The 27980-nt window shown below is 36.5% G+C and overlaps 4 protein-coding genes and 1 long non-coding RNA gene across 13 annotated transcripts; 2 read left to right on the top strand and 3 right to left on the bottom strand.

The window, feature by feature from the left end:
- Positions 1–1737: 1737 nt before the first annotated feature.
- On the bottom strand, positions 1738–4597 carry LOC125478853. The gene is made up of 3 exons (XR_007259634.1): positions 4270–4597; positions 3791–4002; positions 1738–3027 (listed from the first exon to the last, which is right to left on the bottom strand). It is a non-coding gene; the product is annotated as an uncharacterized LOC125478853 (long non-coding RNA).
- A 1193-nt stretch (positions 4598–5790) lies between these two features.
- Positions 5791–12294, top strand: LOC103955276. The gene is made up of 4 exons (XM_048579950.1): positions 5791–5925; positions 6014–6247; positions 6647–6857; positions 7262–12294. Exons 2-4 carry the CDS (start codon positions 6062–6064, stop codon positions 12148–12150), a joined length of 5286 nt encoding a protein of 1761 aa, XP_048435907.1. The 5' UTR covers positions 5791–5925; positions 6014–6061; the 3' UTR covers positions 12151–12294.
- A 148-nt stretch (positions 12295–12442) lies between these two features.
- LOC103951662 (branched-chain-amino-acid aminotransferase 2, chloroplastic) lies at positions 12443–16854 on the bottom strand. 3 transcript variants are annotated; one of them, XM_048579982.1, is made up of 10 exons: positions 16721–16854; positions 16327–16447; positions 14656–14732; positions 14151–14334; positions 13849–14025; positions 13602–13733; positions 13419–13517; positions 13119–13331; positions 12924–13036; positions 12443–12803 (listed from the first exon to the last, which is right to left on the bottom strand). In XM_048579982.1, the coding sequence occupies exons 2-10, from the start codon at positions 16348–16350 to the stop codon at positions 12689–12691; spliced, it is 1134 nt and encodes a 377-aa protein (XP_048435939.1). In that variant the 5' UTR covers positions 16351–16447; positions 16721–16854; the 3' UTR covers positions 12443–12688. The 3 variants fall into 3 exon arrangements, with proteins under 3 accessions (XP_048435939.1, XP_048435936.1, XP_009361370.2); XM_048579979.1 differs by lacking the exon at positions 16721–16854 and adding an exon at positions 15232–15362 and having other exon boundaries at positions 16327–16443; XM_009363095.3 differs by lacking the exons at positions 16327–16447; positions 16721–16854 and adding an exon at positions 15232–16201.
- LOC103951671 (branched-chain-amino-acid aminotransferase 5, chloroplastic) lies at positions 16562–19463 on the bottom strand. Of its 7 annotated transcripts, none has more exons than XM_048579954.1 (10): positions 19171–19463; positions 18943–19043; positions 18652–18829; positions 18152–18328; positions 17935–18066; positions 17761–17859; positions 17403–17519; positions 17175–17333; positions 16958–17067; positions 16562–16864 (listed from the first exon to the last, which is right to left on the bottom strand). In XM_048579954.1, the coding sequence occupies exons 1-10, from the start codon at positions 19252–19254 to the stop codon at positions 16750–16752; spliced, it is 1272 nt and encodes a 423-aa protein (XP_048435911.1). In that variant the 5' UTR covers positions 19255–19463; the 3' UTR covers positions 16562–16749. The 7 variants fall into 7 exon arrangements, with proteins under 7 accessions (XP_048435911.1, XP_048435925.1, XP_009361381.2 ...); XM_048579968.1 differs by having other exon boundaries at positions 17223–17333; XM_009363106.3 differs by having other exon boundaries at positions 17175–17321.
- A 5533-nt stretch (positions 19464–24996) lies between these two features.
- On the top strand, positions 24997–26925 carry LOC103951701 (homeobox-leucine zipper protein HAT22). The gene is made up of 3 exons (XM_009363149.3): positions 24997–25835; positions 25989–26068; positions 26283–26925. The coding sequence occupies exons 1-3, from the start codon at positions 25329–25331 to the stop codon at positions 26605–26607; spliced, it is 912 nt and encodes a 303-aa protein (XP_009361424.1). The 5' UTR covers positions 24997–25328; the 3' UTR covers positions 26608–26925.
- The last annotated feature ends 1055 nt before the right edge of the window (positions 26926–27980 follow it).

Genomic DNA, 27980 nt, shown 5'->3' with positions numbered 1-27980 from the left:
ATGTTTGAATTTCGATCAAGTTACCATACGTCATGGGATAAATTGGTCATGTGAATAGCACATGAGAAAGAAAGAGTAATTCTTTAGTGTTACCTAATTAACATTATCATCTGACATCATAACATGTTTGAACGATGTGTAGATATATTAGAAATCTAAGATATAATACTATAATATAGATAAATAAATATGTTGTTATAATATAGATAGTTTAGTAACACTGCATGACATGTAATGATCACACTGAAAAATCTCTTCGGTTGAAGGCTTGAAGCCACCAGTTTTTGCATCATGCGGGAGAGTTCTGCAAACCTTTAATTTCTGGGTCAACATGGTGTAATTAGAATATAATTTTCCCGTTTGAGTAGGCGATTAGATGACCATTATAAATGCATGGCTGCCTATGCTGATGCATGCATATTGCACTATGACCTTAGACGAAACATATGATGAAAGTTCATGTCCATGAACAAATGGCAATGACGACATTGCAGTCATATATGATCCCATTTGGAAACTCTGAAGGGTTCAGTTACAGGATAATCTGGATTATTTTTCACATTCAAAGTTGGCGACTCTCCCAGTTTCCTGACCAATGTTTCAAAATGGACGATATTATTATACAAAATTGATAATTAAGGGCCAATTTGATAACCATTTCGTTTTAGTTTATCTTTTGCACTTGAGAAATAAGAAAAGTATATGAGGGAGGAGGAGGGATGAAGAAAGAGGTGGTTTGGTGTGGGATCCCAAACCGAAAATAGTATTCTGAATCCAAAACCGAAAATTTTTAGGACGGGAATTTAAAAACCAATCCCAAACCGAAATTTAGGTATTCCCAATTTTCGGTATTTAGGGATGGTTCGGTATTCCCAAATTTCATACAAATTGAAATACTAATCATTCATACCAAGTCAAATTAACATGCAACCAAATAAAATAAGTAACAAATCCAAAAGCAAAAAAATAAGTTACAAACCTAATATGTTCAAAAACTAACAATACAATTTTTTTGATTTCGTGTTAAGAAATAGACACATCTGGTTGAGAAGCAGGTAGGGTGAGTGTGTGTGGGAGGTTTGTACCCGCAAATGTGGTGATAAAAGGGTTATGGTTACTACTTGTAAACTACACCAATTATATTGCTACTAGTAGTTAGCAACAATTTAAATCTACTATAATATATATAATATTTATTTTCGGTTCGGTATGGGATTACCGTAACATTGAAGAGACAATACTGATTCTCGTACCAAAATTTCGGGATCGGTTCAGTATTTTCTTTCGAAAATTCAAAAATTTTGGTTTGGGCCTTTTTTGGTTTAGGATCGAGATTTTTTTTAGTTTGGTTTGGAATTTAGAGAATTTTTTCCAGCCCTAAGAAAGATGGTCAAAGGGAAGGGAAGAAATGAAAATTTGAAAGTAAAAACAATTTAAAATGATTTTTAGCTTTTGATTTTTTTTTTTAAAGTTTTCATTTTGTGTTTCTTTTCCTACTCCATCGTTTCTCCCATCCCACTTCGAACACAAAAACTAAAACCATAATAATTATCAAACGGATCCTAAGTCAATTCATAAGCTAATGGGCTCCATTCTTTCATAAACCTGGTATTTATGCTGTGTTCGTAGTTAAAAAGTCATTCAACTAAGATTTCTTTACTTCTTCAGGTTACTATGTTTTCATACTTGATCATGAGTAAGTACTAAAACTACTACCCTAGTTGATAACAGAGGAAGGAAAAGTAAAATTTTAGTAACAGAGAAGACACAATACAAGAGGAGAACTACGCCGCTCCCGTTATTGCTGCTGGGTTGGCTTTCAGGCTTGCTTCTATTGGACCTGGGGTTGGTCAAGGTACTGCTACACAAACAAGGGCCAAGCTGCTCAGATGTAATCATTTTACAGTACAGAGCATTCTAAAAGGTCATAAATCCCTGGCTTCAGGTCCATATATACATCGAGGATTACAATAAAATACAACCAAATAAAACTTCATGGTTCCGAAACCTGATCATAATTCAAGCCATGAATAAAAATAGAAGGTCGATTCCCTTGTTTTCACTGACGCTGTTTCTTGCATAAAGGCATTGGCGTGGAAGGGCCTAATTGCTCTAACTTGGTACCAGAATTCTTTTCATAAACCCGACCAAGTTCTCCAGAAGTGACGAATGCAGCTTTAAGAAACTGCTCATCCTCCACAAATAACTCCCAAGTTCTCATTCATCAGCACACAATCCACTTCACCCTCACTAATATCAAACATAAATCCCATTTGGATAAGCTTGCTCAATTTATCTGCTCTAGTAGGTTTTGCTGGTGCCAAAAGTTCTTGCGCGAGTTCAATAGCAAAAGAAGTAAGAAACTCTAGATCAATTCTTGTCCTTCGGAACCTGATTTATCAATGAGCAGCCGCTGTGAATCCGTCTCCCAAAGAACCAGCTTTTGTTTTTTTCACTTCCACGGTTGTCGCTGCAGATGGCATTAGTGACAGCATAACTACCGAATTTGCGGCCTCGTGTCTGTCTCTTAGTGACATATTTACCTCAGGACCAGCAAGAAAAGCCAGAATAGTCTTGACTAAACCCCTCCCGATCAATCCATTCCTCGCATCAATCTTTTCCCACTGCTCTTACGACTCAATGCCGTTCACTTTGCACTCAATTGACTCAGAAATCTTTCTAACTCCAAGAGATTCGTAGATTGCTTGTAGTCTTCCTGGGTAAATATAAGACAAGCTGTGACTCTTGGGAAAGCAAACAAACAGAGGAAATTTTTCACAGCCTGAGAAAACTTTCTTGAGTCGCAAGTCATCAGCAATGAATACTTCCTCTCTGCGGATTAGAAGTATTTTCTCCACCAGACATTGTGGCAGGTACTTTGGTCAATTTCTGCTTGAGAGTACCTCGTAAATGTTGATTCCAGTTGGCTGCAACATATTCCAGGTTCTTTCATGAATCTGACACAATATCCATTGCTAAATATCCATGGCTGTGAACTCACAAGAAACACACATTAAAATCCAATTCCTGCAAGAAAACATTGATATCGGGAGTTCAACTTGATAATCAAAAGTTCAATAGATAACTGGGTTCCTATACAGAATGCATGCAACTCAAAAAAGTAAAATGAGTTGAATAGACTGGGAACTCTACTATTATGCATTCAAAACAAGCGTGTATACGGGGCTATACAGTTTAAATTTGAAAACCTATCTTTAAGACGAAAAAATGAAAAGAATTGCAAAAGTCATCTCCTAGAGATGGAAATTTCACATAGAGCCCAACTATTCAGTCAGAAATGAAAAAGAAAAACGAAATCCAAGACCAAATTAGCCAAAGGAATGCCAAAAGATCCTAGACAGAACATACAAAAATAGCTTGCTAGAAAAGGAACACAAATATAGAATCTCAAAAATAAAGTTCTGCAAAAACATTTATTTGGGATAAACAATAAGTTCCATCACAACAGAATTGATTAAAAACAAATAAAGTCCATCACAAAAAACGTATATTCAACATTCAGGTTCATGAAAAGGAAAAACTGCAAAGCTCAAACCCTTAATGCTCGTTTGATAACCATTTCGCTTTTTGTTTTTGCATTTTTTGTTCTTAAGATATGGTGGTATCAAATGGTTATCAACCGAGCGCTTAACTACTTAGTTGCATTCTCCGTAAACACATACAAATGGGAAGGCTATTAGGGATAGCATTTCCATGTTCAAAATGTTTACATATAAACAGCTAAAATAAAACTATAAAATGAATCAAATGAAATAAAATTTTAATTTACCTTTTTCTCCAATAAAAGCCCTGCTGCCTCCTTCCCCTTCTTTGTTACGGAAAACTCGTGGCTTCGCCGCCGTCGCGCCGATGGAGAACAGCCTACGCTGCAGATGGAGTCCATATAGTGGCTGGTGCTCCACTCCCAGTTATGTCCTCCTTTGTCATCACAAATTCCCGCGTTGGTTCTACGCCTTCTTCGTATTCATTGTCTTCTGCATTCTGCAAATAAAAAACCCACAAATTAAAATCCACCAAAAAACAAACCCACAAATCAAAATTCACAAAAAAAGAAACCCACTACTGGTTTTCAAGTTCCATTGATGCTAGTGTTGAAAAGTTTGAATTTTTTTTTTAATTTTTTTTTAGAAACAGAGCAAAAAACCCAGAAATTGTTTAAAAACCCACATATTAATTTCGAGTTTCATTGACGTTGGTCAGGAAAAGAGTTTTATAAAACGCAGCAAAAAAATTAATATATATAAAAACCTGTATGAGCTCCACGAGAAAATGGATGTCTTTCTGGTGGAGTTCGGCTGAGAGGCTGGTGACCGCATGGTGAAGGTCGAGAGTTAAAGGGCTTGCTTCTTTCTTCCCTATCAAGTACTAAACCTAATTTCTTTTATGTGACTTTAAGCAGAAGCTGTGGCTTTTTCATCTGTGTGGCTCCATTCTGCAGAAACCCAGTTAACATAAAAATTTATGAACGATCAGTCATAAGCTCAGGGAGATAGAGAGATCGCTCCAGCAAAACGATGGGGGAGCTTGGTTTTCTTGCTCTGGAGTTTCGGGTGAGAAAAAGAAAAAAAAGTCAACATTCAGCATGCAGGGCCGCTGCAATGGCAGTGATTGGATTTGCCAGGGAGCACTGTTCTAAAAATCTCCGCATAGATGTTTTGTCCCGATTAATGTTTAGGTATTTGAAAATTAAGAAATTGTGTTTAGACCTAATGAAGCGTCCATCTAAACCTGCTGAGGCGCCCGCCTAAATCGTCTAGACACCCATCTAGCTCACCCAGCCCCATTTAGGCACCTGCCTGCTTAGGTTGCAACTCATTTAGAGAGAAAAAAGATAACTTTCATTTTGCATTTTAATTTTTTTAATAAATTGTAATAGATTTGTTGTAAACTTAAATGAACATACATTATATGTTTGTTCTTTATATTTTCACTATGTTTTAATACTTCATAATATATATGTAATTCTATTTCGTAGTTTATGATGAAATTTTTTATATTTTAAGTATAAACTGATATTTATTTGTACGAAATATAATAAATTTACCTAGTCCACCTAGCGGCCTAGGCGCTAGACCTCTTCTTGTCGCCCGACTAGCGTCTAGTACTTTTTAGAACTTTGTCTAGTACTTTTTAGAACTTTGCCTGGGAAGAAGCTAAAGAAAATTGAGATGTCACTCTAAAATTAATTGGTTTTAAATTTCTACTTTAATCGATAACAATAAGAGACTCTTTTACTTTTAGATTTTTATATGCTTTTTACGTGACAAATTGAGTTATGAAAAATGTGTGGTTGTTGAGCTTTACACGTAAGCTAATTTGTTTTGATATTATAAAAAATATTAAAGTTTTATTATAAACTAATAGGAAATACAGAGAATAAGTTAACGTACTTATAAGCATCTGCAAGTTTTTTCTTTTATTAATGTGAGATTCATTCTTATCATATATTCTTATGCGTGATGAATTTTTAAATCTAACATATAAATAATATAAATAAAATAATATAAAGTGCATGCGACTAGTAGACTTTACATATCCGATAATTTGCTCTAACGAGTTAATTAATGAAAAGAAGGTTTATGCATGTACTGATGCGAGTATATTTGACACGACTTATCAAGTCCCCGGCTTTTTTTTTTCAATAATGAAGAAAGGGGGGACTCAGTTTGTCTTGTCAAAAAAATTTCATGCAGGATTTAGATTTACACGATCTTCCTTCCTTTAATTACTCTGTCACCACTGTCTGCAACCTCAGCCAAGTTATACCACCAAACCACCACCTTCTCCTAATTACTCTGTCACCATCTGCTCTAAAGTTGAAGCTCTGTTTTTTTTCTTCTTCTCCATTTTTCTGCTGGAGCACCAAAAAAAAGCCAAAACTTTATATTTCTTAGCAGCAGGAAGGTATGCTTTTCCTCTCTTGAGCTTATGGCTGATCATTGTCTTAAATTTCTGCATTTCTCACCTTTGTAAAACTGTATTTTCTTGCTAGGTTGTCTGGCACAAACTCTCTCTGCCTCTGCATGCTGACTAGGCCACCATGGTAAACGACGCAAATGAAGCTTTAAGTTCCGCTAAACTTCACATACAAGAGATTAGGACCAAAAAGTTCTCAATAGCGAAGAAAGAAGCAAACCCTTTAACTCTCGATCTTCACCATGCCGTCACTAGTCTCTCTGCGGAGCTTTACCAGAAAGACATCCATTTTCTCATGGAGCTCATACAGGTATTTTCCTCTTTTTTTTTTTTTTTTCAGAAAAAGTAAAAAAGTTCAATTTTTTTCTTACTATCGTGGGTGAAACTTGAAATTGAAAACAGTTTGTGGGTTTATTTTTTTGCGAATTTTAATTGTTGGGTTTGTTTTTTCGTTGATTTTTATATGTGGGGGTTTGATTTGAAAATCGAAAAAAATGGAAACAATTCGTGGGTATTTTGCTATTTTTTTAACAAAAAAATAGAAAAAGTTTCAAGCTTTTCGATACTAGCATCAATGGAATTCTTCTCAAAAAAAAAAGCATCAATGGAATTCGAAAACAAATTATGGGTTTTTTTTTTTTTTTTGTGAATTTTAATTTGTGGGATTGTTTTTTTCTTAGATTTTAATTTTTTATTTTTTGTTTTGCAGAATGCAGAAGACAATGAATACAAGGAAGGAGTTGAACCAACGTTGGAATTTGTGCTGACAAAGAAAGACATAACTGGGAGTGGAGCACCAGCTACTCTGCTTGTTTTTAATAACGAGGTTGGCTTTTCCAGGAAGAATATGGACTCGATTTGCAGCATAGGCCGTTCCACAAAGAAGGGAAAGAGACGGCAGGGATTTATTGGAGAAAAAGGTAAACTATTAACAACTGAGTTTTATTGGGTTTTTGTTTCTTCATTAATTTTATTTGTGCATGCAATACACTAATAATTTCACGCATTTGACGTCTATATGTACAAATATATATCAAAATTCAGAATGAAGGAATCTCCGAATTGTTTTCTGCATCAGAGAGTTAGGAAGTTTCTGAATTTAGACCTTCTACCATGTTTCCTTCACATGCACACTTTCGACGTGTACTGAATGCATAATGTAGTTCTAATTTTAACCAGAGAGAGTTAAATTCTTCTGAAAAAGAACTAGTTGTTTGAGTTGTTTACATGCATTTGTTATAAGAGTTGAGTTATCAATAAGTGCCTTCTGAACTATTGGTCTGAAGGTGAACTGTTGAACTCATAATACTGGTTTTGCTTGCAGGTATTGGATTTAAAAGTGTATTCCTTGTGAGTTCACGGCCTCATATATTTAGCAACGGATATCAGGTCAGTTTTATGGAAGAACCAAATCAAGATTGTGGTATTGGTTATATAGTTCCTGAATGGGTTACTGGAAAGCCATATTTATCAAGCATATGCGAGGTGTATGGTTTCAACAAAATCTTGCCAACAACTACGTTTATTCTTCCTCTAAAGCCTGACAAGGTGGAAGCTGTGAGAATGCAGCTGTCAGAGCTGCACCCAGAGCTTCTCCTGTTCTTATCCAAGATAAAGCACGTATACGTACGTGGATGTGATCCACAAGAAGCTGATGATGTCTCCACAATCTCTATATTCAGTGAGACTGAGCATGTGAACTTGAGTGATAAAGGAGCCAATTCACGTGTTGTTCAACTTTCTGTGAAAGAAAAAAAATGTGATACTGACGAGTTGTGCAAGTATTATTTGTGGAGAGAGTCATTTCCAGTAAAACCGGGCAATAGAGTTAATACAAGGATGGATGTGGAGGAATGGGTCATCACCCTTGCTTTCCCATTTGGAGAAAGACTGAGAAGGGGAACGTCGTCTGTTGGTGTATTTTCTTTCCTGCCTACTGCAATGGTCACCAACCTCCCCTTTGTAATTCAAGCTGATTTCATTCTTGCTTCTTCACGAGAATCTATTCTGTTGGATGATGTCTGGAACTTGGGAATACTTGAATGTGTGCCATCCGCCTTCATGAATGCCTTCCAGTCATGTGTGAGAGAGCTCTCCCTCTTCCCTTCACCTGGTCAGGCATTTGAGTTCTTACCTGCTCAAGCTTCTCCGATTCCCACATTTGACGACTTAAGGGAGTCTATTAGAGTTAAATTGGAAGGTTTACAGATAGTGCCTTGTCAAATGCTTTCTGGCGGGAATTGGTTGTTCCTGCAGCCTAAACATGCAGTTCGGATCTTGCCAAAATTTAGGGCTCTAGTGCTACAAATGAAAAGTGAAGGGGCTTTTTCAAGTGGTTCACCTTTATTGAAGAGGGTCTTGCATTCGTCACTGGACCTTGAAAAATACAGTGCAGTTCTGTACTTTCTAGGTGTGGTATGGGCTAGTGGTCATTGGTACACAGAATGCATCAGATCCTGCAATCTTCTGATGGTATCTGATGATGTCTACATTGATCTGCTTGATTTTATTGCTGATAATGAGGTAATGACGTCAAAGCATATTTCGGTCATACCTCTTATTAAATACATCAATCGGGAAGGCAATTTGCAATTGTGTACAATTACCAAAACCGCGAAGGCGGAGTCCAAGATTCAATATGCTGAGGAGAAGGAAGTTCATACATGGCTGAACAAATGCAATATGGAGTTTGGATGTCCTGATAATATGTATTTCTTGCCAGATAACGTACAAAAAGCTCTTTTAGATAATCAGAGAAGTGTTGCCAGAAATAAAAAATCAAGGCATGGGATAAAATCATCTGTCTGCAATTGGCTTTGCGACTATGCAGGAGTGAAATCTTGTACAGCATATGATTATGCTGTATTTCTTTGCAATCATGTAAACAAGGAGCCAGGTCTTGCACTTACAGTTGCTAATTTCCTTTATCATGCGCACAAGAAATCCTTCCTTAGTGATTATGAGACTTCTTATCTTTGTGGAAGTTTCCCGCTTATTGATGGAACTGACCGTGTCAGAATGCAGAGAACTGTTACCCTTGTCCCTGCATCAGGTAGCAAATGGGTGAAGTTGTTTGGTTCCCAGAATCCATTTGTTGAACAGAACTATGTTGATATAGGGAATGCTTACGCAAAAAGTAGTATGTTTTTGGGAGACTCGGTGCTTGAGAAGGAGCTTCTTAATTTTATTGAAAGGCACAGTAAAGCTATGGACTTACCCGAGTTGTCGCCTCCAGATGTGGTTTTAGAGAAAGCATCTCATGAACTATCTAGTGAGCAGGCCTTTTTGCTGCTTGATTGGATCAGATTACTCCGGACTAAGGGTTCATCTCTTCCGACAAAGTTCATTGAAAGCATTCGAGGTGGTAAGTGGATGAAGACATACTCAGGTTATAGTTCTCCAAGAAAGGCCATTCTACCAGATGAAGCAGGTAAATCTGTTCTTGATATGATGAAGCATGTTCTGAAGGATGTCTGTATTATAGACCTCGAATTTTACATGAATCGGATCAATCTTTATCAAGATGAATTGAAATTTCTTGGTGTCGGGCATGGATCAGATGATGTGAGGAAGCTGGTTACTAATTGCTTAAGGTCTCTTGCTTCTCCTCGAATGAGCAAAGACTGCGCATTTTCTTTGTTGAATTTCATTAGTTTCTGTAGAGGGCGGAATGTGATTGACGAGGATTGGTTGACTGTTATGAAGGAGAAGAAGTGGCTGAAGACTCATCAGGGTTATAGTGCTCCAAAGGGATCTATGCTTTTGCCGTCTGAGATAGAAGTGGAAGCCTGTTTGAAAATCACAAATCTTCCAATTGTTGATGAAACATTCTATGGAAGCAGATTAGGTTCTTTCATATCTGAGTTAACGCTACTTGGAGTTGCATGTGGTCTTGAGGAGGTGCAGAAATCGATTGCAGAGAATATGAATCTAACATCAAATCTGTCATCCATGACTGGTAGTTGTGGTTTATTGATTCTTAAGTGTATCAGATGCTTGGGGTCTGGGGCTGCAGGCTTAATTAACAGGATTAAATGTCAACCTTGGATGAAGACAAATTTGGGTTTTAAAAGACCTTCAGAAACGGCTCTTCCTGGTTCCCAATGGGGTTCTTTGTTCACTGCTCTCCAGGTTCCTGCCATAGATGCACTGTATTATGGGGATGCAATTACACATTTTGTTGAGGAGTTGAATGCCTTGGATGTTGTAGTTGATGATTCTGGAGCATCTAAGATGATCGCTGTCCAATTTAATTCCCTAGTGTCTTCTTCTAACCTAGCTCCTTCAACAGTGATGTCACTGCTAGGTTGCATCCGGGAACTGAGTCAAATTATGTCTTTATCGTCCCCTGAACTGATGTGGTTGACATCTGAGAAGTGGTTAAAAACACGACATGGTTACAAGACTCCTAGAGAATCAATTCTTTTTAGCTCCAAGTGGGGGTCAATCTCGTTCTTTGTTGATCTTCCTCTAATTGATGACGCGTATTATGGTATCGACATATATAAATTCAGGGGTGAGCTGCAGATATTGGGTGTAATCATGGATTTTGAACAAGGAGCATCATTTGTTGCTAAGGGTGTCCGCAGCCCTATTGAAGGGGAACTACTTAGTGCGGATGGTATGATGTCAATTCTAGAGTGCATTAAGCATCTGATGTCAAGTTCTCTTGATGAGGCTTTAGTGGGTGACTTGGTCAGTAATGTCGCAAAAGGCACGTGTTTGAAGACCCTGAGTGGTTACAAAACTCCAGAAGAATGTGTTCTTTTTGATCCAACATGGGATTGTATTCTAAAGAGGTCAGATGTGCCAAGCATTGATGAATTTTATTTTGGAACTAACATTCACGCGTACAAGAATCAGTTGAGAGATATTGGCGTGAAGGTAGATCCTTTGGATGTTTGTTCTTTTCTTTCTGCACTTCTTTTGTCCCAGACAAAAACGGCTGTAATAAGAAGGATTTATAGCTTCCTTAACAAGTTCAAGTGGAGTCCAACAGTTCAAGATAAATGCAACTCTCAGGTGTGGATACCTAATCCCGAGGGCACAGGTGTGTGGGTTAATTCTCAAGATTGTGTACTTCATGATCGGAAGAATCTGTTCGGCTCCAGCCTGTTTTGTCTTGACAAGTTTTACAAGAAAGAGCTCCTCCCCGTGTTTTCTTCGGCTTTTGGAGTTTCCGATAATCCTACCATCAATAACTACGTGCAGCTATGGAACAATTGGGCCTTGAGGGATAAGTGTCAAGTAACTGTCAGAGAATGCAGCTCGTTTTGCGAATATATTGTAGACAACTGGAATCAAGACGTAGAAGAAAATCTGAAGCTGAACTTGATCAGATTACCTGCCACAATGTCCACAGTTGAAGAAATATATCTGATGAGTAGAGAGGAAGTGTTCATTGCTGATGACTTGCAACTGAAAAAGATTTTCTCGAGCTTCGACAAGGCTCCTTTGTTTGTGTGGATTCCCAACAGTTTCAGCGAGTTTCTTATTTCTCCTAGAAGGCTGCATCAAATTTATGAATTACTTGGAGTTAGAAAGGTTTCTGACTCAGTTGAGTGCAATGTCAGTAGCATGCTATCGGTGGATCATTGTGAAAAGGTTGATGCAAGAAACGGATTGATAGGAAGGGGTTTAATCAAAATTATTCTTGGTTTTCTTGCGGGTCCTGAGGTAAACATGTCAATGAAAGAGAGACAAAACGCTGCTAAATCAATGGTTATGCTGTCGGTGTACAAGAGTGACAAACCAATTCAAGTCTGTTACAGACTAGTTCCATCTGCAAGTACATCAGTGGAAGTGGAAAAGTTAAAGCTGGTTCTTTGGGAGAAGGATTCTCAGCGGTTGCTTATGGATAAATCTGGCTATGAAAATGGGAAAGATGATCTTGAATTTGTTACGTCTTTTGCTGACGAACTCGCACAAGGATTGTTAGCACAGGCAAAACCCACTGCAGCAGATACATTGAGTAAGATTATCCAAATTGGGTTCATGTTTCATTTCAATGAGAATGAAGTTGATTTTTTGCTGATGAAGCAAAATTTGGAGCTGTTAGTGGAGGATGTGGCGTTTCTCGACAGTGCATTCCTCTCTTCAGAAGGACCTTCTCGTGTTTACCGAAAACGTGCAAGCAAGAAGTTGGAGCTTTTAGCCCCTTCCACACCAATGCTTTCCTGGCAAGAAACGACGTCAGTGAAAAGAGGGGTTTGACCCTGTATGTTTTCTGTGCTGTAGAATGCATGTATCTGAACAGTTTGTGCAAAAGTTAGTGGATGATGAACTTCCTGAATCTTATCCGTGCAATTTTTACTTACTTTTCCCTCCTCTTTTCTTACCACTCAACCAAGCGTGTTATCATTGTAACTAGCAAAAACACACATTAGAGGCCGTGCCCATTTAAGCTTTCTTCACTATTTTAACCACTCTAAAATGTATCCATTTTATATAATATATATATATATATATGTATATTTTTTTTTTTTTAAGAAGTTGGAAAAGTATATTGGTGTTGTTTTAATGGGGACCAATGCTTATTTTATATAAATTTGATGATTCATATGGTGTTTCTTTTAATTAATAATCCAAGATAAATCGAACACAAAAACTGATAAAACTGGGAAGCCAAAAAAAGAAAGAGTTCTGCAGTCCGCACAATTGGCAAAGTGTGGATCATGACCGTAATTTTATCTTTTTACAACTGATCCACAGTAAATTGTAATCTGAAATGTGGTGGTGGGTTAAAAGGAGCTTAGTCAATTTCCACAATCCAGCCTTTCTTATCCTCAATCTGTCCCGTTTGAATTCCTACTAGGGTTGAGTAAAGTTGTGGACATGCAGTCCCAGCTCCCGTTCTGTACTCCATCCTGCACATGAGAGAAAGTCGGTATATTCTTTTCTTTGGCTATGCCCAACTACGTATATATTGCTTTCTTCCTTGTCTAAATAAAATAATCGAATTTTGAATGCTCCTATGATACTACTACCTTTTGCCTTGATATGTAATGCTGCCCACAGGAGCAACACCAACAGCAGTTCCAGTGCAGAACACTTCATCGACTTCACTCAATTCCTCCACTGGAATAACTCGTTCCTCAACCTAAACGCATTTGAAGGGCAGTGTCAGAATCAGTCCATGAGGGAGATAAGAAATGGTGTAATCTACTGGCATGGAAAATCACCTGGTAACCATGATCACGAGCAATTTCAATAATACTTCTTCGAGTAACTCCCGAAAGAATAGTCCCCGATGTGGGAGGAGTTGAAATCACGTTGCCTTTCAGAATGAAAATGTTGCAAGAAGATACCTCCTCCAGATTTTTGTTATGTACTGAATCGAGATATAGAACATCCGAAAATCCCCTGCTTTTTGCTCTGGTTAGTGCCTTCAATACCTACATATATCCAGTACAGGTTATAAGTTATAAAGTTAGTAACACATGAAAACCCTAATTCAAAATAGTCGTAATTGTTCTGCTTACCGGGGCATAATTGGTAATGGTTTTGACACCTCCAGCTCCGCCACGAGAGGCACGATCATACTCCTCCTCGACATATATGTTCAAGGGTGCAGAGCCCTCCTATTAAAACAATAATAAGTATATAAATCTTACTATAATTAACATACATAATGCTCGCGTCTGCGTGAAAAGTGTATTGCTAACCTTGAAATAATTTCTGACCGGGGAAGCATATATAAGGAATGTGTACTCAGGTGACGGTGCCAAGCCTAATATGGGGCCACTTCCTAGAAGTAGAGGCCTAATATACAAAGACCCTTTGCCTGGAGGAGGAACCTGTATTTCATCACGGCACAGATATGTAAACTTGTAAATAATTTGTACACAAATTCCATACTCCAGGAAGATATTTAACTCGAAACAAATAAATCAAGTTTCCGATAGCAATTACCCAACGCTTGTTTGCTTGAGCAGTTTGCTTCACGGCATCAATGAATTGATCAACCGGCAGTGAGGGCATGCACATTCTTTCTGCGCCAATCTTCATCCGCATTGCGTTCTGGTCTGGACGAAAGAGAAGGAGATTCCCATCTTTCTTCCTGTGTGCTTTTGTGCCTTCATATATTGCCTGTTTACATTAAGCCAGCCTTTTCAACTTCCCGAAATCTAATTATGTTTTCCCCAAAACAAAAATTCTACTTAAGCCTATATACCTCGAGCGTGTTTTAAACAATTTCGATTGAAAAATCTTACCTGTCCATAATTTAAAACTCCAGCAGCAGGGTTAAGTTCAATATTTCCGTAACGACTGAGTTGGCCTTGTTCAAATTTCCCGTCGTTGGAACATTTCATAACGTACATGTAATCAGTTTGCACTAAACCAAACCCGAGATTATCCCAATCCACATCAGCATACTCATGCTTATCAAGATCATAGCTGCACAAATTATGCAGAAAACATCAAAAAACATGCCAATTAACCACCCCCCACCAACGCTTATATGCATATTCCCACAGCAGTGAATGTTAAGATAATCAATCAAATTGACAACCGAAGGTTCTGAAAGAAAAATACGAAGACGCTATGTGTTCGAGCATGTGATTTTCAATTCTTTTAGTTCATAGTAGCTACTAATCAATAAGCTATTTGCTTATAATATAATATCTTCGAATTACTTCAAGCATTTATATATGAATGATAACGTGGAATACAAGAAAGTTTCAAGCTGCCAAATTTTGAAGCCATTCCTAATCATACCTGTATTCAAATGGATCACATGCTTGTTCTGCATTCGATGAAGCTACAGTTCCGAAGCAACGGTAAACTCCAAGATTCTAATTAACACGAGAAAATAGATATCAGGAAAGCTTAAACACGTGAAACATGCAATGTAATATATACGACTGTTTAGATAACGTGAAACATGTGTCGGTAGTCACTTGTCTGACAGAAGTAAGATCCACCATACAATTAGAGGTAATATAATGTCTCTTCAACATTTTTCTCGAATGAAATCAACACGCATGTTCGGAAGTTAGACACCAACGAAACACCTGAATTGTGTTATCGTAATCATGATTCTCCTGTAGGAGAAAGTTTGTATGAAATGTGGTGTTACTAATTCCCATGTTGTTATATGAATCGTGTTCCAATTCGTGTCTCATAAAACGAGCAGACGACATAGTTGATATTCATGGAACTATAGTACGGTATTAATTAACAGATATGTGTGTCATGAAATGGATAAATTAGTAAGATTATGCGACAAGGTAATAAAACATGGAATCTAAAACAGGGGAAATCGAAAACAGAGGAGGTGAAAGAATGATTAACCTTGGACGACGGAGATAATGAAGAAGCAACTCCAAGAGATCGAACCAACTTATGAAACCTTATCGTCCTTTGAATCATGGTTGGTGTTGTCTCTCTGTCTGCCTCGAAATCTCACAACCCAGAACGCGAATCTAGAATTTGAGCAAGAGATGGGAGAAGGGGGGTGGTGTGAGGAGAGAGAGGTGGGATAGGGATACGAAGAGAAAGTATCAAACATGGGGAGAAGGATGGGCGATGGGTCACATTTATATCGCGCCAAGTGAGATGAGAGAAAAGCGGGTGGAAAGAGCCAAATTGCTCAAGGATGGGGGATCCTGAGCAGAGCACGTACCCGTACTTGTTATATTTGTAGGCTCTTTTTATATGTAGTTATATTAATGACTTAGAGTTTATTTGAAGCTATTTTTGAAATGATTAAAAACGTTTTTAGAAAATATATTTTTGAGTTTAAAAAAACTTAATGTATTTCGTGCAAGATGCACCAGTTATTTGCTTCACTTCCATTTTACTAAAGATTGGTTTGAAAAACAATTTCACAAAAACCTGGCTTTAAAAGAACGTCCAAACTAACCCTAAATAATGAACAGGTCTGATTATAAAATTATTCTGTGAAAATGATATAATAAGTTAGCGTCAGATTAGGTTACTAATTACATTATTTTTTTTATTTGTAATATTTTGAATGATTTGAAATTATTACAATAATTTAAGAGAGGGAAGAGTTTCGAATCTGAGACGCATGAGTAAAATCAACACTTTATTCATTATAATATTGAACCACATACAATTGCATTTAATTTTACTATAAAAAAAACTAAACTGCTTTTAATTTGAATGAATTTTTGTAAAAATCTATTAAAACGAAAATTTGAAAAACGTACTTACTACTCTGTAAGCCTTTGAACTCTAAATAAGTGAGTCACTCGTTTATCACAAGTTTGATAAACCTTAAAATAACTTAATAAAAACAGAGATGGAGATAACTATGCATGACAAAAAGTTTGGAACGCTGAGGACGCCAGGTCGGACCACTACATAAAAAAATAAAATAAAATAAACCTAATTATTGAGTGGATAAGAACATGGCGGACTCACCTTGTTCTGCTGTCTTTTCAACATTGTCGTGTAGATATAATTAGAGTTCCAGGTTTCATAACCTCATGATATTTTTATGTAATCTTTTGTATTTTTTTTGAACTTATGGCCCGCCGACAACCTATAAAAAAAAAAAAATAATAATAATAATAAATGCTTTTTATTTACGAAGGCAAATAGTGAGTACTCCATTGCATCTCATATGTGTCAACATTTATAAAATCTTAATACGAAATTTATCAAAGTCGAAATACATTATTGAGTAGCTATTGATGTGATAATATATTTGTTTATTATGTTAGGAAGAGATTCCGAGTTCAAATCGTCCATGGATTATGTTGGACATATACATTTGGTGAACAAACTACGTCGTCTATATGTTCTACAAACTTGCCTAGTTTTTGCGTCGATGATGGATCCTTCCTACTTCAAGTTTACTGTCCCGCCGAATTCTGTAAGACCCATCTGTATATTTGAAAGCGCCCGGTGCAGTTCCTGAGACACGACAACACCGGGGCCAGTTTCAAGGTAAGACACCCTGAAAAAAGAAGTATTAACTCAGCTCTAGTAGCATAATCATCATACATAAATTATGAGCACATTACACTTTGTAAGACAAGAAGTAAATCACCTTTTATCGAGGTAAGTTATGCTGCGCACGGGTGTTAAGACAGCATTTCCAGTACAAAATACTTCATCGGCTTCAAACAATTCCTCAAACGACACAAGGCGTTCCTCAACCTGTCATGTATTCGATGTGAGGATCTCAACGAGTAATCTGATATATTTGACAATCCTAGGGAAGTAGCGGAGTTCGAAACTCATAAAATCATGTTAAAAAGGTTTACCGCCAAGTATAAAACCAGTTTGCAACTGGAGGATGCCCAAACACATGCCTGGTACCCTTCGATGCGAGCAATTTCAATTACAGAGTTGCGGGTAATGCCAGGCAAAATGGTCCCTTCGTGCAGTGCCGGGGTGGAGATTACATTATCCTGTAAGTAAAACTTTCATAGCCTCAGAATCAGACAACCATTTTTTTCTTGATAACCAAAACGCTAGAGCTTCAATAATACCTTCACTAGAAAAATGTTAGCAGTCGAAGTCTCTTCAATGTATCTGTTGTGAACAGAATCAAGGTACAAAACATCAGAGAAACCATTTGTTTTAGCGTCCACCTGTGCCTTCAAAATCTATTCAAATAATTCACAGGTTTCATATCAGTCTTTGACAAGTTGAAGTGCATCTACGAGACCATGACTACAGAAAATAATATGAACCCAGCGCAAGATTTATGGAAATCAAGTGTAGTTTCTAGGTGATTTGTTAACACTGAGAATGCAAATTGACCACAACGCAGCAATAGGAAGAAAAATATCTAATAACGTAAACAGCCATCAACCGCAATGTGAACATGTGGTAATTAGCACTTACAGCACTATAATTTCCTATGGCTTTCACACTTCCAGCTCCACCACGGACTGCGCGATGGATTTCATTTTCTACCACCAAATTGATTGGTTGCAAGCCCCCCTGTTGCCATCAGAGAATGGAAACTACAATTGAATTAAATCCTCTTCGAAAGGGGAAAAATCACAAAACGTTTACCTCAAAATAGTTCCCCATTGGAGAAACATAAATCAGAAAGGTGAATTCTGGAGCTGGTGTAAGACTAAGAACAGGCCCATTCCCAATAAGTAGTGGTCGAATATGAAGAAAGCCTTTACTCCGTGGGGGAATCTGTAGTGATGCACTGAGCACCATAATTAGAACATGCTACAGAAAAAAGGACTTCTCTTAAGAACAAAACATGGTGTAACATTACCCAACGTCGATTTGCCAAGACAGTAGCTTTTATACCTTCCACAAACTGCTCAACAGTTGGTGAAGGCATACACAGGCGCTCTGCGCCCGTCCTCATCCGCAACCCATGTTCCTCTAGGTGAAATAGTAATAAAGAACCGTCATGTTTCTTGTATGCTTTCAATTCTTCAATTATTCCCTTGACATAAAAGAAAGTGAAATTCTTTTCAAAAACTTTGATTTTGAAGATAAATGCATAGTCCTAATACAATGACAATGTAAAACACATAAATATCAAGATGCTAATGATGCCAAAATTCACATAAGCGCTTTTTCTAGAAAAACACTTCAAACGCAATACTTTTAGGGAAACAAATTCCCCAATTCTGTATAAAACTTATTGTTTTCGAAGTGTTATTTCAAATTTACTAGCTTAATTTTAAAGCAGGCCCAGAAATCAAAAACCGAGGTCTAATAAAATAAGGGGTATTACATAATCGGAGCAGAGGACTGAGGACAAACCTGTCCATAGTTCAAAACACAGGCAGCTGGGTTGAACTCAATTTTTTCGAAACGTTGTAACCCGCCATCCATAAAGTCTCCATCTTTGGAACTGTTCATAACAAACATGTAATCTGTCGACATGGGTTTGTTGAATCCGAGCGTGTCCCATGTTGTATCAGGCAATTCAGAGGTTTGACTGTTCTTTTCGAAACAAAATTTGGCAACTTTATGATAAGTAGAAGGACCACGTAGTGTAATTAATCAAACAGTGCAAGTTTTGGTACTGAATGAGAGGTGGTCCGTACGTACTCATGAGCGACACCAGATGGAGTGACGGCTCTGAGGCTTGTGGTGGAGGTGGCAATCGGAGCCGCCGACCGAAGCCAAGAAGGCGCGAGTAGAAGCTGCTGCTGCATCATCAAACGCATGCAAAGCTATTAATTAATTAATTAATGGGTATTTATAATCTGGGGAAAAAATACGGCAAAAAGAAGACAAGATGTTACACAAAGTAGTGCGATTACTGCAATTGCATGCCTTGAGGGACTGAGACGAGCAGGATGAACTGGGAGTTGTTGGGAATGGGAGAGCAATTGAGAGGGTAGAATTGGAAATTGTCATCTCTGATCTCTCCTCTTCTTCTTCTCAGCTAGGGCATGCAGATTGCAGAGCTTTTTCTGAAGGTTTTGATCCGAAATTGCTTTTGGCTTTTGGCTTTTGCTTTTGGTGACAAGAACGAGGCTTTGGCTTCGGATCAGTGATCAAATTCCATGGATTGTCAATCGACACCTTTGCTGTTATGGCGTGGGATGCCCGCCATATGCTGAATACCCGCCAGACACGCCCTTCAGCTGATTAAAATATAATTAATTAAATCAATTATTTTGGGCTGGGCTTTGATTTTGGGACCAAAAACCCAATGAATGTTTGGTTTTTGGGTGAACCGGATTTGGCATTGAAGTCCAAAGGCCCAAACTATGTGGATCCATCATCCATCTAGTATTTCATTTCAAAGTTGTAAAATCTAGACAGAGTTGGCCTACGCTGAGAAATTTCAGCATAATTTCATATAGTCTTCTAGGTTATGTGTAGACTTAAATGGGTATGCTAGAACTTGGGGGGCCGCGACCAACTTAAGATTGTATGTGCAGGGACAGATCCAGGATGTTAAAATCGGGTGGTCGCTTACGTCCTTGGATGTTAAATGAGCAAGGATAAACTCATTGAAGTTAGGCGTTGAGGGAATAGAAAAGGGCTAGAGAAGTTAAAGAGGAATGAAGGTTGTGTGAAAGGAGAAGAAAACTATACCTAACCAAGTAACCTAGGTAACACATTTTTCTTATAAATCTCTTTTGGGCTATAGCCCAACCTAGTGAAGGTTGGATTTCCCTCTATGTATGTGAATCCGCCCTTGATGTTAGCTATATGGCAAGTCATTTTGTCTTTCTAAACGTTTGTTAGTCACTCTTGGCCAGTCAAGGGAGAGAAATAAGTTTTGCTGAACTTTGGTTTACTTTTTCGCTTTTCCTTAAGGGCCTATTTGGTATCATATTTGAACATTTTTATCATTTCTCAAAACATTTTTTAAGAACATTTCTTGAAAACAATTTTCTTTAAAACTCAAAAATTTGATTGGTTTGCAATTTAAAATTTTAAATCTTACGACTTAAACTAGACAAAGAGATCTAAATAGAGGGGGTCGCAGGAGAGGGAGAAAGAGGAGAGAAGAGGAAAGAAAGTAAGAGATGATTGAAGGAAAGAGAAAGAAGAGAGAGGATCGGACGAGATAGAGAGGAAGAGAAGTGAGAGAAAGAACCAAGATAATGAATAGAACGGATTGGATGAGAGATTAAAAAGGTTATAAAAAAAAAAGGAGAGAGAAAGAAGAAAAGAAAGAGAGATAGATTTGGAGTGAGAGGGGAGGAGGGAGAGAAAACAAATGAATGAGTTTAAGTTTAAAAACTCTAAAAACTCACTTTTTATATTTTTGGAGAGTAGATTATATTTTTGAGTTAGTCTTGAGTTTAGTTTTTTTTTTTTTTTAAATAGTCATACCCAACAAGTTTTTAAGGCCTAAAACTTGAAAATTGTTTTTGAGTTTAAAAAGTTGGATTCAAGTAGAGTACAAAATATGCTCTAAATAATCCAGTTTTATGGAATAAATAATTTAATATTCAATATTAGTTAATACTAGAGAGCCTTTATTGGAGTAGCATTATTGAAGTAGAGCTAGTTATAAACAATTTTGTATTATTAGGAATCAAATTTAACCAAACTTTTGGCCAGTTTCGCAAGATATGTTCATCAATATATCTTCAATTTTAACACGACAAGTCTTGTTAGATGGAACAACATTGCACATATATGATATGGGTTATGTACTTGCTACGTGGTGTGGACCTAGGTGGGGTTCATCTCATGCTGCAAGAAATCCAAAGTCAACCCATCCTCGACACCAAACCCCTAGCACCCATTATAGGAACCCATTAAGAAGGCAATCTTCATTTTAATATGAAGATTTGAAAACTGCATTCAATTTTTTTAAACAAACGATATATTATCTATACTAAATGGTGGAAGAGTGGGTTAAGTTTCACAATTAGTGACGGAGTTAGAATTTTATAACAATAGAGTCATAATAAATAAGCGTTCCAAAAATTGATCATACTTTCATTATATTCTCTTATTCAAAAAGGGGTACAAATATTCCAAAAAAAAATCGTATTATACACCAATATCATGAGTTAAACACACAGCAAAGAAGAACAGGGGAGATCTTTCATCAAAGGTGAAAACAATCCTTAATGAAAGTAAGCAAGTTGTACACTCTTACTTAGTTCTTACAATATTCAAAATGAGATTAACACTAGGATCAAATAAATTATCAAAAAATTAGCTCGAATATTGTGTTTAATTGAGATTTTATTTTGAGCTCAAGAAGAAGAAAGATAGAGGAATCGAAGAAGAAAATAGAAGGAAGAAATAGCTGTTTCTATAAAGGGGAGACCGGCATGAGATGAGCTAGTTGGGAATGGAGTCAGTTAGGGAAAAAAAAAAACTAATGCTCACCTCCAATATTACTTTTCTAAACTAATTATAGGGATGAAGACGAAAAAAACAAAGGGAAAAATATTGAGTTATTAAGGTCAAGTGCATCAATGCACCCATTATAGCTCTGCTACTGTTCACAATGGGTAAGCTATAATAATGTGGTTCAAATCTGCCTTTGGTGATAATTGAACTTAAAATTTCTCACTTACAAATGTAGAGGAATACTACTAAACCATAGTACTAAGTGTAAAAGAATATTACTAGACTATAGTACTAAGTGGCAATTCCATTTCATTTAATCAGTAAAGAACTATTCAATGACATTTATACAATTAAATTACGTCAATCACAATTAAATGAACAATAAGACGCATCCCGGAGGCGAACGCAAACACTTCATGTAAAAACTTTTACTTGAGAGATATTCTGTTACAAAGTTTTTTGAAGCATGATTGAGAAGCAGTCGCATTCATGGAAGGTGAGGTGGGAGCTGCTCATGACATGGTCTCTATCTCTATTTCTGGGGCCAAATGATATAGATGCTCCAATCTAAAAATTTAATTAGTCCCACACAAATAGAAATCAATATATACCACAAACTGAAAGACAATCCCATTGGGGTAAGTAAAGGCTTTGCTTTCGGAAAGGTCGGTGCCTTGCTGATGCTCTCCTGCTCTCATTTATCATGAAAAATCAACGAAGCTTATGTTGCTATGACTAGACTCTTGTTGTCCCATCCTATTTCGAATTTATTCCCCAATTATCTCAAACAGATTTGACAATCATAAACACTACTGCTTTTTAAATTGACAGTGTCAACTAAATTTTCTTTTACAATGTATTCGTAACGCTAGAAAACAAGTTACTGTTATCACACAACTGAAAATCGAGGTCACCATAAATATATTATTGTTTTCCAACCATATGGATCGAATTATACCTCATTTAATTAAGTTGAGACAAATATCAATAGACAAAAGGATAGTTCGTAGCCCAAACAGATCTTATTATTGCTCTTTAATATTGAAAATAAAATGATTAGTAATAACACTAGTTAATAATATGCTTAAAAGTGTAGATGTGGCTTGTGATTTTACGTAGTTGAGAAATATATACATACAAAAGTGGTGGCTTCTTGTTATTTGACATGGACGGTTGGATATGGGAAAGAAAGGAGGGACGATGTGGAAAAGCCAAACACCTAGCACAATCATACACGCTCTCTGGTCGGCTGGCCTTAAAGCCCGGAACGCATCTGATGAAACCTTATCTCCAACACCACCCCCCACCCTTACAGATTGCTCTCATCACATCCATTCCATCATTGCGATGCCAATTTCTTTTTAGTTTCTACTCTACAGTCCTTTTTAGGTCTTCTGAGTTCTGGCTCCATCTCCAAAATTAAACTACAATTATTTTCTTCCATTAGAATCGATTCAAATGCCCCATCATGCAAAATCATTGGTGGGGTCTCCTTGTCTATCCATTGCCGCCTTTCCTCTAGTTCACACTTGCTAATAGGAACGAGAATAATTTGGTTCACAATCCTTAATTATAACGGATATTATTTATCCACGTGTCACACATTATTTATGTACTTAATTCTTACAAAACACGGCATGAATTGTCCCTGAATAGACAATAACAATACAACACAGTTAAAGATGACAACAGTCAAATTTGTGCGTCATAACATTATATGATTCGTTTCACAATTAGATTAGTGTAATATTAGCTAATCTAGGGATTCTTTGTCGTTTGTAACCCTGCTCTTTTTCCTTTACTTTGAATTTTAAACCTTGAAGTGTAGGTTAATGATGATGGATTAAGGAATAAATCTGTTTAATCTTAATTACCCAATTATTCCCAATCATCTTTTATACCAATTATATTCTTTTTATTGGCAAAACTGTTTCAAAGTCAATGTATCTGTATCATCTCAACCGCACTAGAAACTTGTAAATGAAGGATACCTCGCCAGGATAACGATAATCCTATCTCTAATCTTTATGCCATCTAACTAACTTTCGTTATTCATGTTATGTCCATGTCATGAAGAACTATTTCGTGAACAAAGTCACTGTTAATCAGTGCTAGACCAAAGAAAAAAGAGACAAGAAAGAAAAAAAGGTGCATCGATCACCCTGACGGTTACATCTCATCAAAGACTATATGAGAGTTTTAATCATAACTCGCACAAAAGTTGCAATGAATTTGTAGATTCGTCGGTGGATTAATCGTACAAATGGCATCATTTAATTTCCATCACTACCTAAAGATGCTCTTAAAGTTTCTACCTAAAAAGTCAGATAGCTCGGCAAGGTGATAATTAACATGTAATAATTGGTTTTTCCTTTCTGATTATCATGTTAAATTTCCATTTTTGTTAATTAGTTTAAGGTAAGTGGTTGAATTATCGAATAAGTATTCAAAATAAAATTCGAAGAAACAATCAAGCTTTCATCGTTGCCAAGGAAAAACCCTAGCTAAAAAGGAGTTCAGATTTGGTTAGTATCTAAAAGTCTATACGTGTTGAGAGTGAAACTCAAGTCGAGAAATGAAGGATTTTACATGTGCTTAGATGTAAGTTGGACGACTTATATAGCTAATTAATTTTATATTGAAACAACTCCTCATGTTGTCGTTAGTTTTATGAAGAAATCCTAGCCTTCTACAGTCTACAAGCAGAAACACAAGGGATTGTGGTATTCAGAGAGGCATTTCGGTGGTCTGCGATGTCTACATGCAGGTTAACACAACGGATTTGGTCTTCATCAGACTCTAATAAATGTTGTCTCCGTTGGATTGCTTCATTAAATTCATCACACACACAAAAAAACAAAAACAAAAAAAAAACTACGAAGATTATAAAACAGAGAGAAAAAATAATTAATATTAATAAATTAAATTTGAAACTTCTTCTTATAAATAAAGACATAAATCATTAAACAAATAAATATATATCTCATGTGTTATGTGAACAATTGTCAACTATACATATATGAATCACACGCAATAACGGTGGACAGTTTTTTTCACACTAAATCTATTATGTATTAACGTAGAAATGATCGGAGGTATATACGTACCTAAAGAATCTCTCTCTCTCAAGCACTCTCCAAAAACTGTAGAATAGAATAGTTTTTCGTATAATATAAAGTGAAAATCCAGTAGATCAAAAAGTGGAAAGAAAAAAGGTAAAAAGTGCCGAATCATCATTCTCTTCATCACTCTTTATTATGCGTTCTTGTGTACACCCACATTCCATGTGGTTCCACGCATGCTTACACGCATACACGCAGACACAGAGACTAGCTTAATTAGCTTCATATGCCTTCTACACACATCAATTGTATAGAGACATATATAGACATTAGAGTATTAGAGAATTTGTTTGTGATATTAGTCAACCTATGAGGACAAAGAGACATGGGGTCGATCGAATTGTTATAATTCCACAAAACCATATTCGTCATTCACTTTCCTTCCTTCCTTTGCTTAAATAATCCGATCCCCACATCCCTCCTACTCCAACTCCCTCCTTAAAAAAAAATTACAATCTTCTTTTGCCTCCACACTCGCACCTTTTTATAAATATTTTTGTGATTTGCTACTCCATAACAACATTTAGTAATTTCACAGAGATGGGTTTTGATCATGAAGCTTGTAACACTGGCCTTGGACTCAGCCTAGGTTGTCAAGCTAATCCAGATCATCATACAAATTTGCAGGCTTTCGATCTCGATCACCAAAAGAAGAAGAAAATACAGTTGAAATACGATCACCTATTGCCGGCTCTAACCCTAGGTCCATCATCCGGGGATTCGAAGATTGAGGCCGCCGAATCAGATGATCATTTGCACCAAGTAGTACATGTGCAAGCAAAAGAACAGGTCTCTTCTCCCTGCAGCGGCGCCGTTTCGTCGTTCTCCAACTCATCTAGTTTCAAGAGGGACAGAGATATAGGTGTTGAAGAGATAGAGGGAGAAGAAGAGAGAGTAGTGAATATCACTACTTCATCAAGAGTAAGCGATGAATTATATGATCAAGATCAAGATCATGAGGGCAGTCCCAGAAAGAAACTCAGACTTACAAAAGAACAATCTTCCACTTTAGAAGACAACTTCAGAGAACACACTACTCTCAATCCAGTAATTATATTTTTCCATAAGCCATCTTTGTTTATTTATTTGTCTTCATGTTATTATAAGCTTGTGTTTAATTAGATTATCGTTCATTAACAAATTAAAGTTTAAATAATTAAAGTTTTTCTTTTTATTTTATTTTTTTCTTGGATAAATCAGAAACAAAAGCAAGAACTAGCAAGAAAGCTAAATCTACGCCCGCGACAAGTTGAAGTCTGGTTCCAAAACAGGAGGGCCAGGTATAATTTTTTTACTTTAATTTACAAAATGTGCTAAGTATTATATTCTTACTTGTAAGTAAGAGATCTTCAGTTCAGCTTACATGAACATCGAGTTCAATACTTCATTATTCTTATTATTTGTATTCAAATTTTTCAGGATGTCCATGTTTGATGCTTGCTCATATGAGAGTCTCCAAAAATATAATATTCTTAATTTATTACAATTTTGTAGGACCAAGCTGAAGCAAACAGAAGCAGATTTCGAGTTATTGAAGCAATGTTGTGAAACATTGAAAGAAGAGAACAGAAGGCTGCACAAGGAGCTGCAAGAGCTCAAATCAATGAAACAAACAGCAACAGCAGCAGCACCCTTTTACATGCAGTTTCCAACTGCCACTCTCACCATGTGTCCCTCCTGTGAGAAAATCTGCAACGGCGGCGATCATCGTAATCATAATCATAACAACGGGTCATCGACGAGTCCATTCTTAATCGGATCGAATAAGACTCACTTGATCTTCAACCCCTACAGTACTCATCCATCTACAGCTTGCTAGTCTGCTGCCAAATTAATTAAGGCTAGATTGTCACTAGCTAGCCTTTTTATTATGAAGTAACATGCATATTTCGAATTAATTTGTACAGGATGAAATTTAACTGTAAAGGTTAATTCATTTCTGTCTCTTATTTACGAATATTAATTTGTACATATTATAATTCTGCGTTTTTAGCTAGTCATCTCATCATTTGAAGGATCTTTATTTTTTTGCGTCTTTTCCAATGACAAATCTAGCTAGGTTAACTTTGCACGTAATGTCATTGTTATGTATGGACAATTTGTCGATCATAATTAATAATATGGTTTAATGTGAGTATGATGCTATTTGATCACACTAAGAATTTCAGAAAAGTTGGTAGACCGGTCGAATGGGATGTGATTGGAACTGAGATGTATGATCAAATTCGACATATTTCTTGGTGTGAATGTGCCCTAATTAGTTCTCGATCCGTTGCTTTTTCTAATAGTAATAACAATAATTAATGAATGTGCCCTAAGTAGTTCTTGATTATAGGAACATAAACCCTCATGGTTGCTATATTAATTAAATTAGTTCATGAATCCTTGCACCAAACATGATTCTTTTGGCTTAACTTGTATTTAAGTTTTTACTGATTCTTTTGTATTATGTTGTTATGCTAATATATGAAAAGGAAAAGAAAAGATCTTATTTTCGTTCTCATTTATGGCCTGCTAGAAGTTTTGGTATTCGAATTTTTCTATTAGCATATGGGTCCATGCGAAAGTTTTATTATAGTGTATCCTACATATTGAGATTATTGATCGTTAGATTTGGTTATTACATTTTTAACACAGTAAAAAATTTGATGTTTTGAAATTAAGATAGCTGAAAACATACTAGAAAATTCTGAGTCGATAACCATTAACATCCCTAATTCAATCTTTGTGACAATTTGACATGTCAAAAGAAACCTGGCTGAAAAGATGTGAGATGTATGGAGAAAGTTTTCCATTTCAAATTATTTCAATGCTCTCTTGACGTATTCAACTTTATAAGTTGTAGTCTACCATCTAATAAGAAAGAATCAAAGAAATAAAGGATCTAAGGAACCACCGGACATAATAGCAAACATTTTGATTGAGGATAGTTTTATTGAGTGACTACATGTTTTCATTTTTTTGTTTAGTAATGATTTTTTTTTTCAGAGGTTTACTTTTTTATTATATTTTATCTTCTTGTACGTATTTTTTCGTCATTTTAATGAATATCTGACGTTTTTATTAAATAAATAAATAAAGAGAAAGAAAAGCAAATCTTTAATGCTAAAGAAAGCAAGAAATAAAAGGAGAAGTGATGCTTTCCAACTCTTACAAACCGACTGTTCATTTATTTTGCGTAATCTGACAATG

This window comes from the organism of the source record quoted next, unplaced genomic scaffold (assembly GCF_019419815.1).
Source record: "Pyrus x bretschneideri cultivar Hongxiangsu unplaced genomic scaffold, Pyrus_bretschneideri_v1 Contig1, whole genome shotgun sequence".
In the NCBI taxonomy this organism is placed as follows: Eukaryota; Viridiplantae; Streptophyta; class Magnoliopsida; order Rosales; family Rosaceae; genus Pyrus; species Pyrus x bretschneideri.
The sequence above is the reverse complement of the archived record's forward strand: the minus strand, read 5'-3'. Positions and strand labels throughout refer to the sequence as shown.

Coding starts and splice junctions, on each gene's coding strand:
- LOC103955276 (XM_048579950.1), top strand. CDS start 6,062: ATGGTAAACGACGCAAATGAAGCTTTAAGTTCCGCTAAACTTCACATA. Junction 6,248..6,646: donor TTCTCATGGAGCTCATACAG/GTATTTTCCTCT, acceptor TTTGTTTTGCAG/AATGCAGAAGACAATGAATA. Junction 6,858..7,261: donor GGGATTTATTGGAGAAAAAG/GTAAACTATTAA, acceptor TTTTGCTTGCAG/GTATTGGATTTAAAAGTGTA.
- LOC103951662 (XM_048579979.1), bottom strand. CDS start 15,309: ATGATTCAAAGGACGATAAGGTTTCATAAGTTGGTTCGATCTCTTGGA. Junction 14,026..14,150: donor GAGTTTTAAATTATGGACAG/GTAAGATTTTTC, acceptor TAATGTAAACAG/GCAATATATGAAGGCACAAA. Junction 13,332..13,418: donor CCATTACCAATTATGCCCCG/GTAAGCAGAACA, acceptor GGATATATGTAG/GTATTGAAGGCACTAACCAG.
- LOC103951671 (XM_048579954.1), bottom strand. CDS start 19,254: ATGACAATTTCCAATTCTACCCTCTCAATTGCTCTCCCATTCCCAACA. Junction 19,044..19,170: donor GCTCGTCTCAGTCCCTCAAG/GCATGCAATTGC, acceptor TTGATGATGCAG/CAGCAGCTTCTACTCGCGCC. Junction 17,860..17,934: donor CAATGGGGAACTATTTTGAG/GTAAACGTTTTG, acceptor TGATGGCAACAG/GGGGGCTTGCAACCAATCAA.
- LOC103951701 (XM_009363149.3), top strand. CDS start 25,329: ATGGGTTTTGATCATGAAGCTTGTAACACTGGCCTTGGACTCAGCCTA. Junction 25,836..25,988: donor AACACACTACTCTCAATCCA/GTAATTATATTT, acceptor TGGATAAATCAG/AAACAAAAGCAAGAACTAGC. Junction 26,069..26,282: donor TTCCAAAACAGGAGGGCCAG/GTATAATTTTTT, acceptor ACAATTTTGTAG/GACCAAGCTGAAGCAAACAG.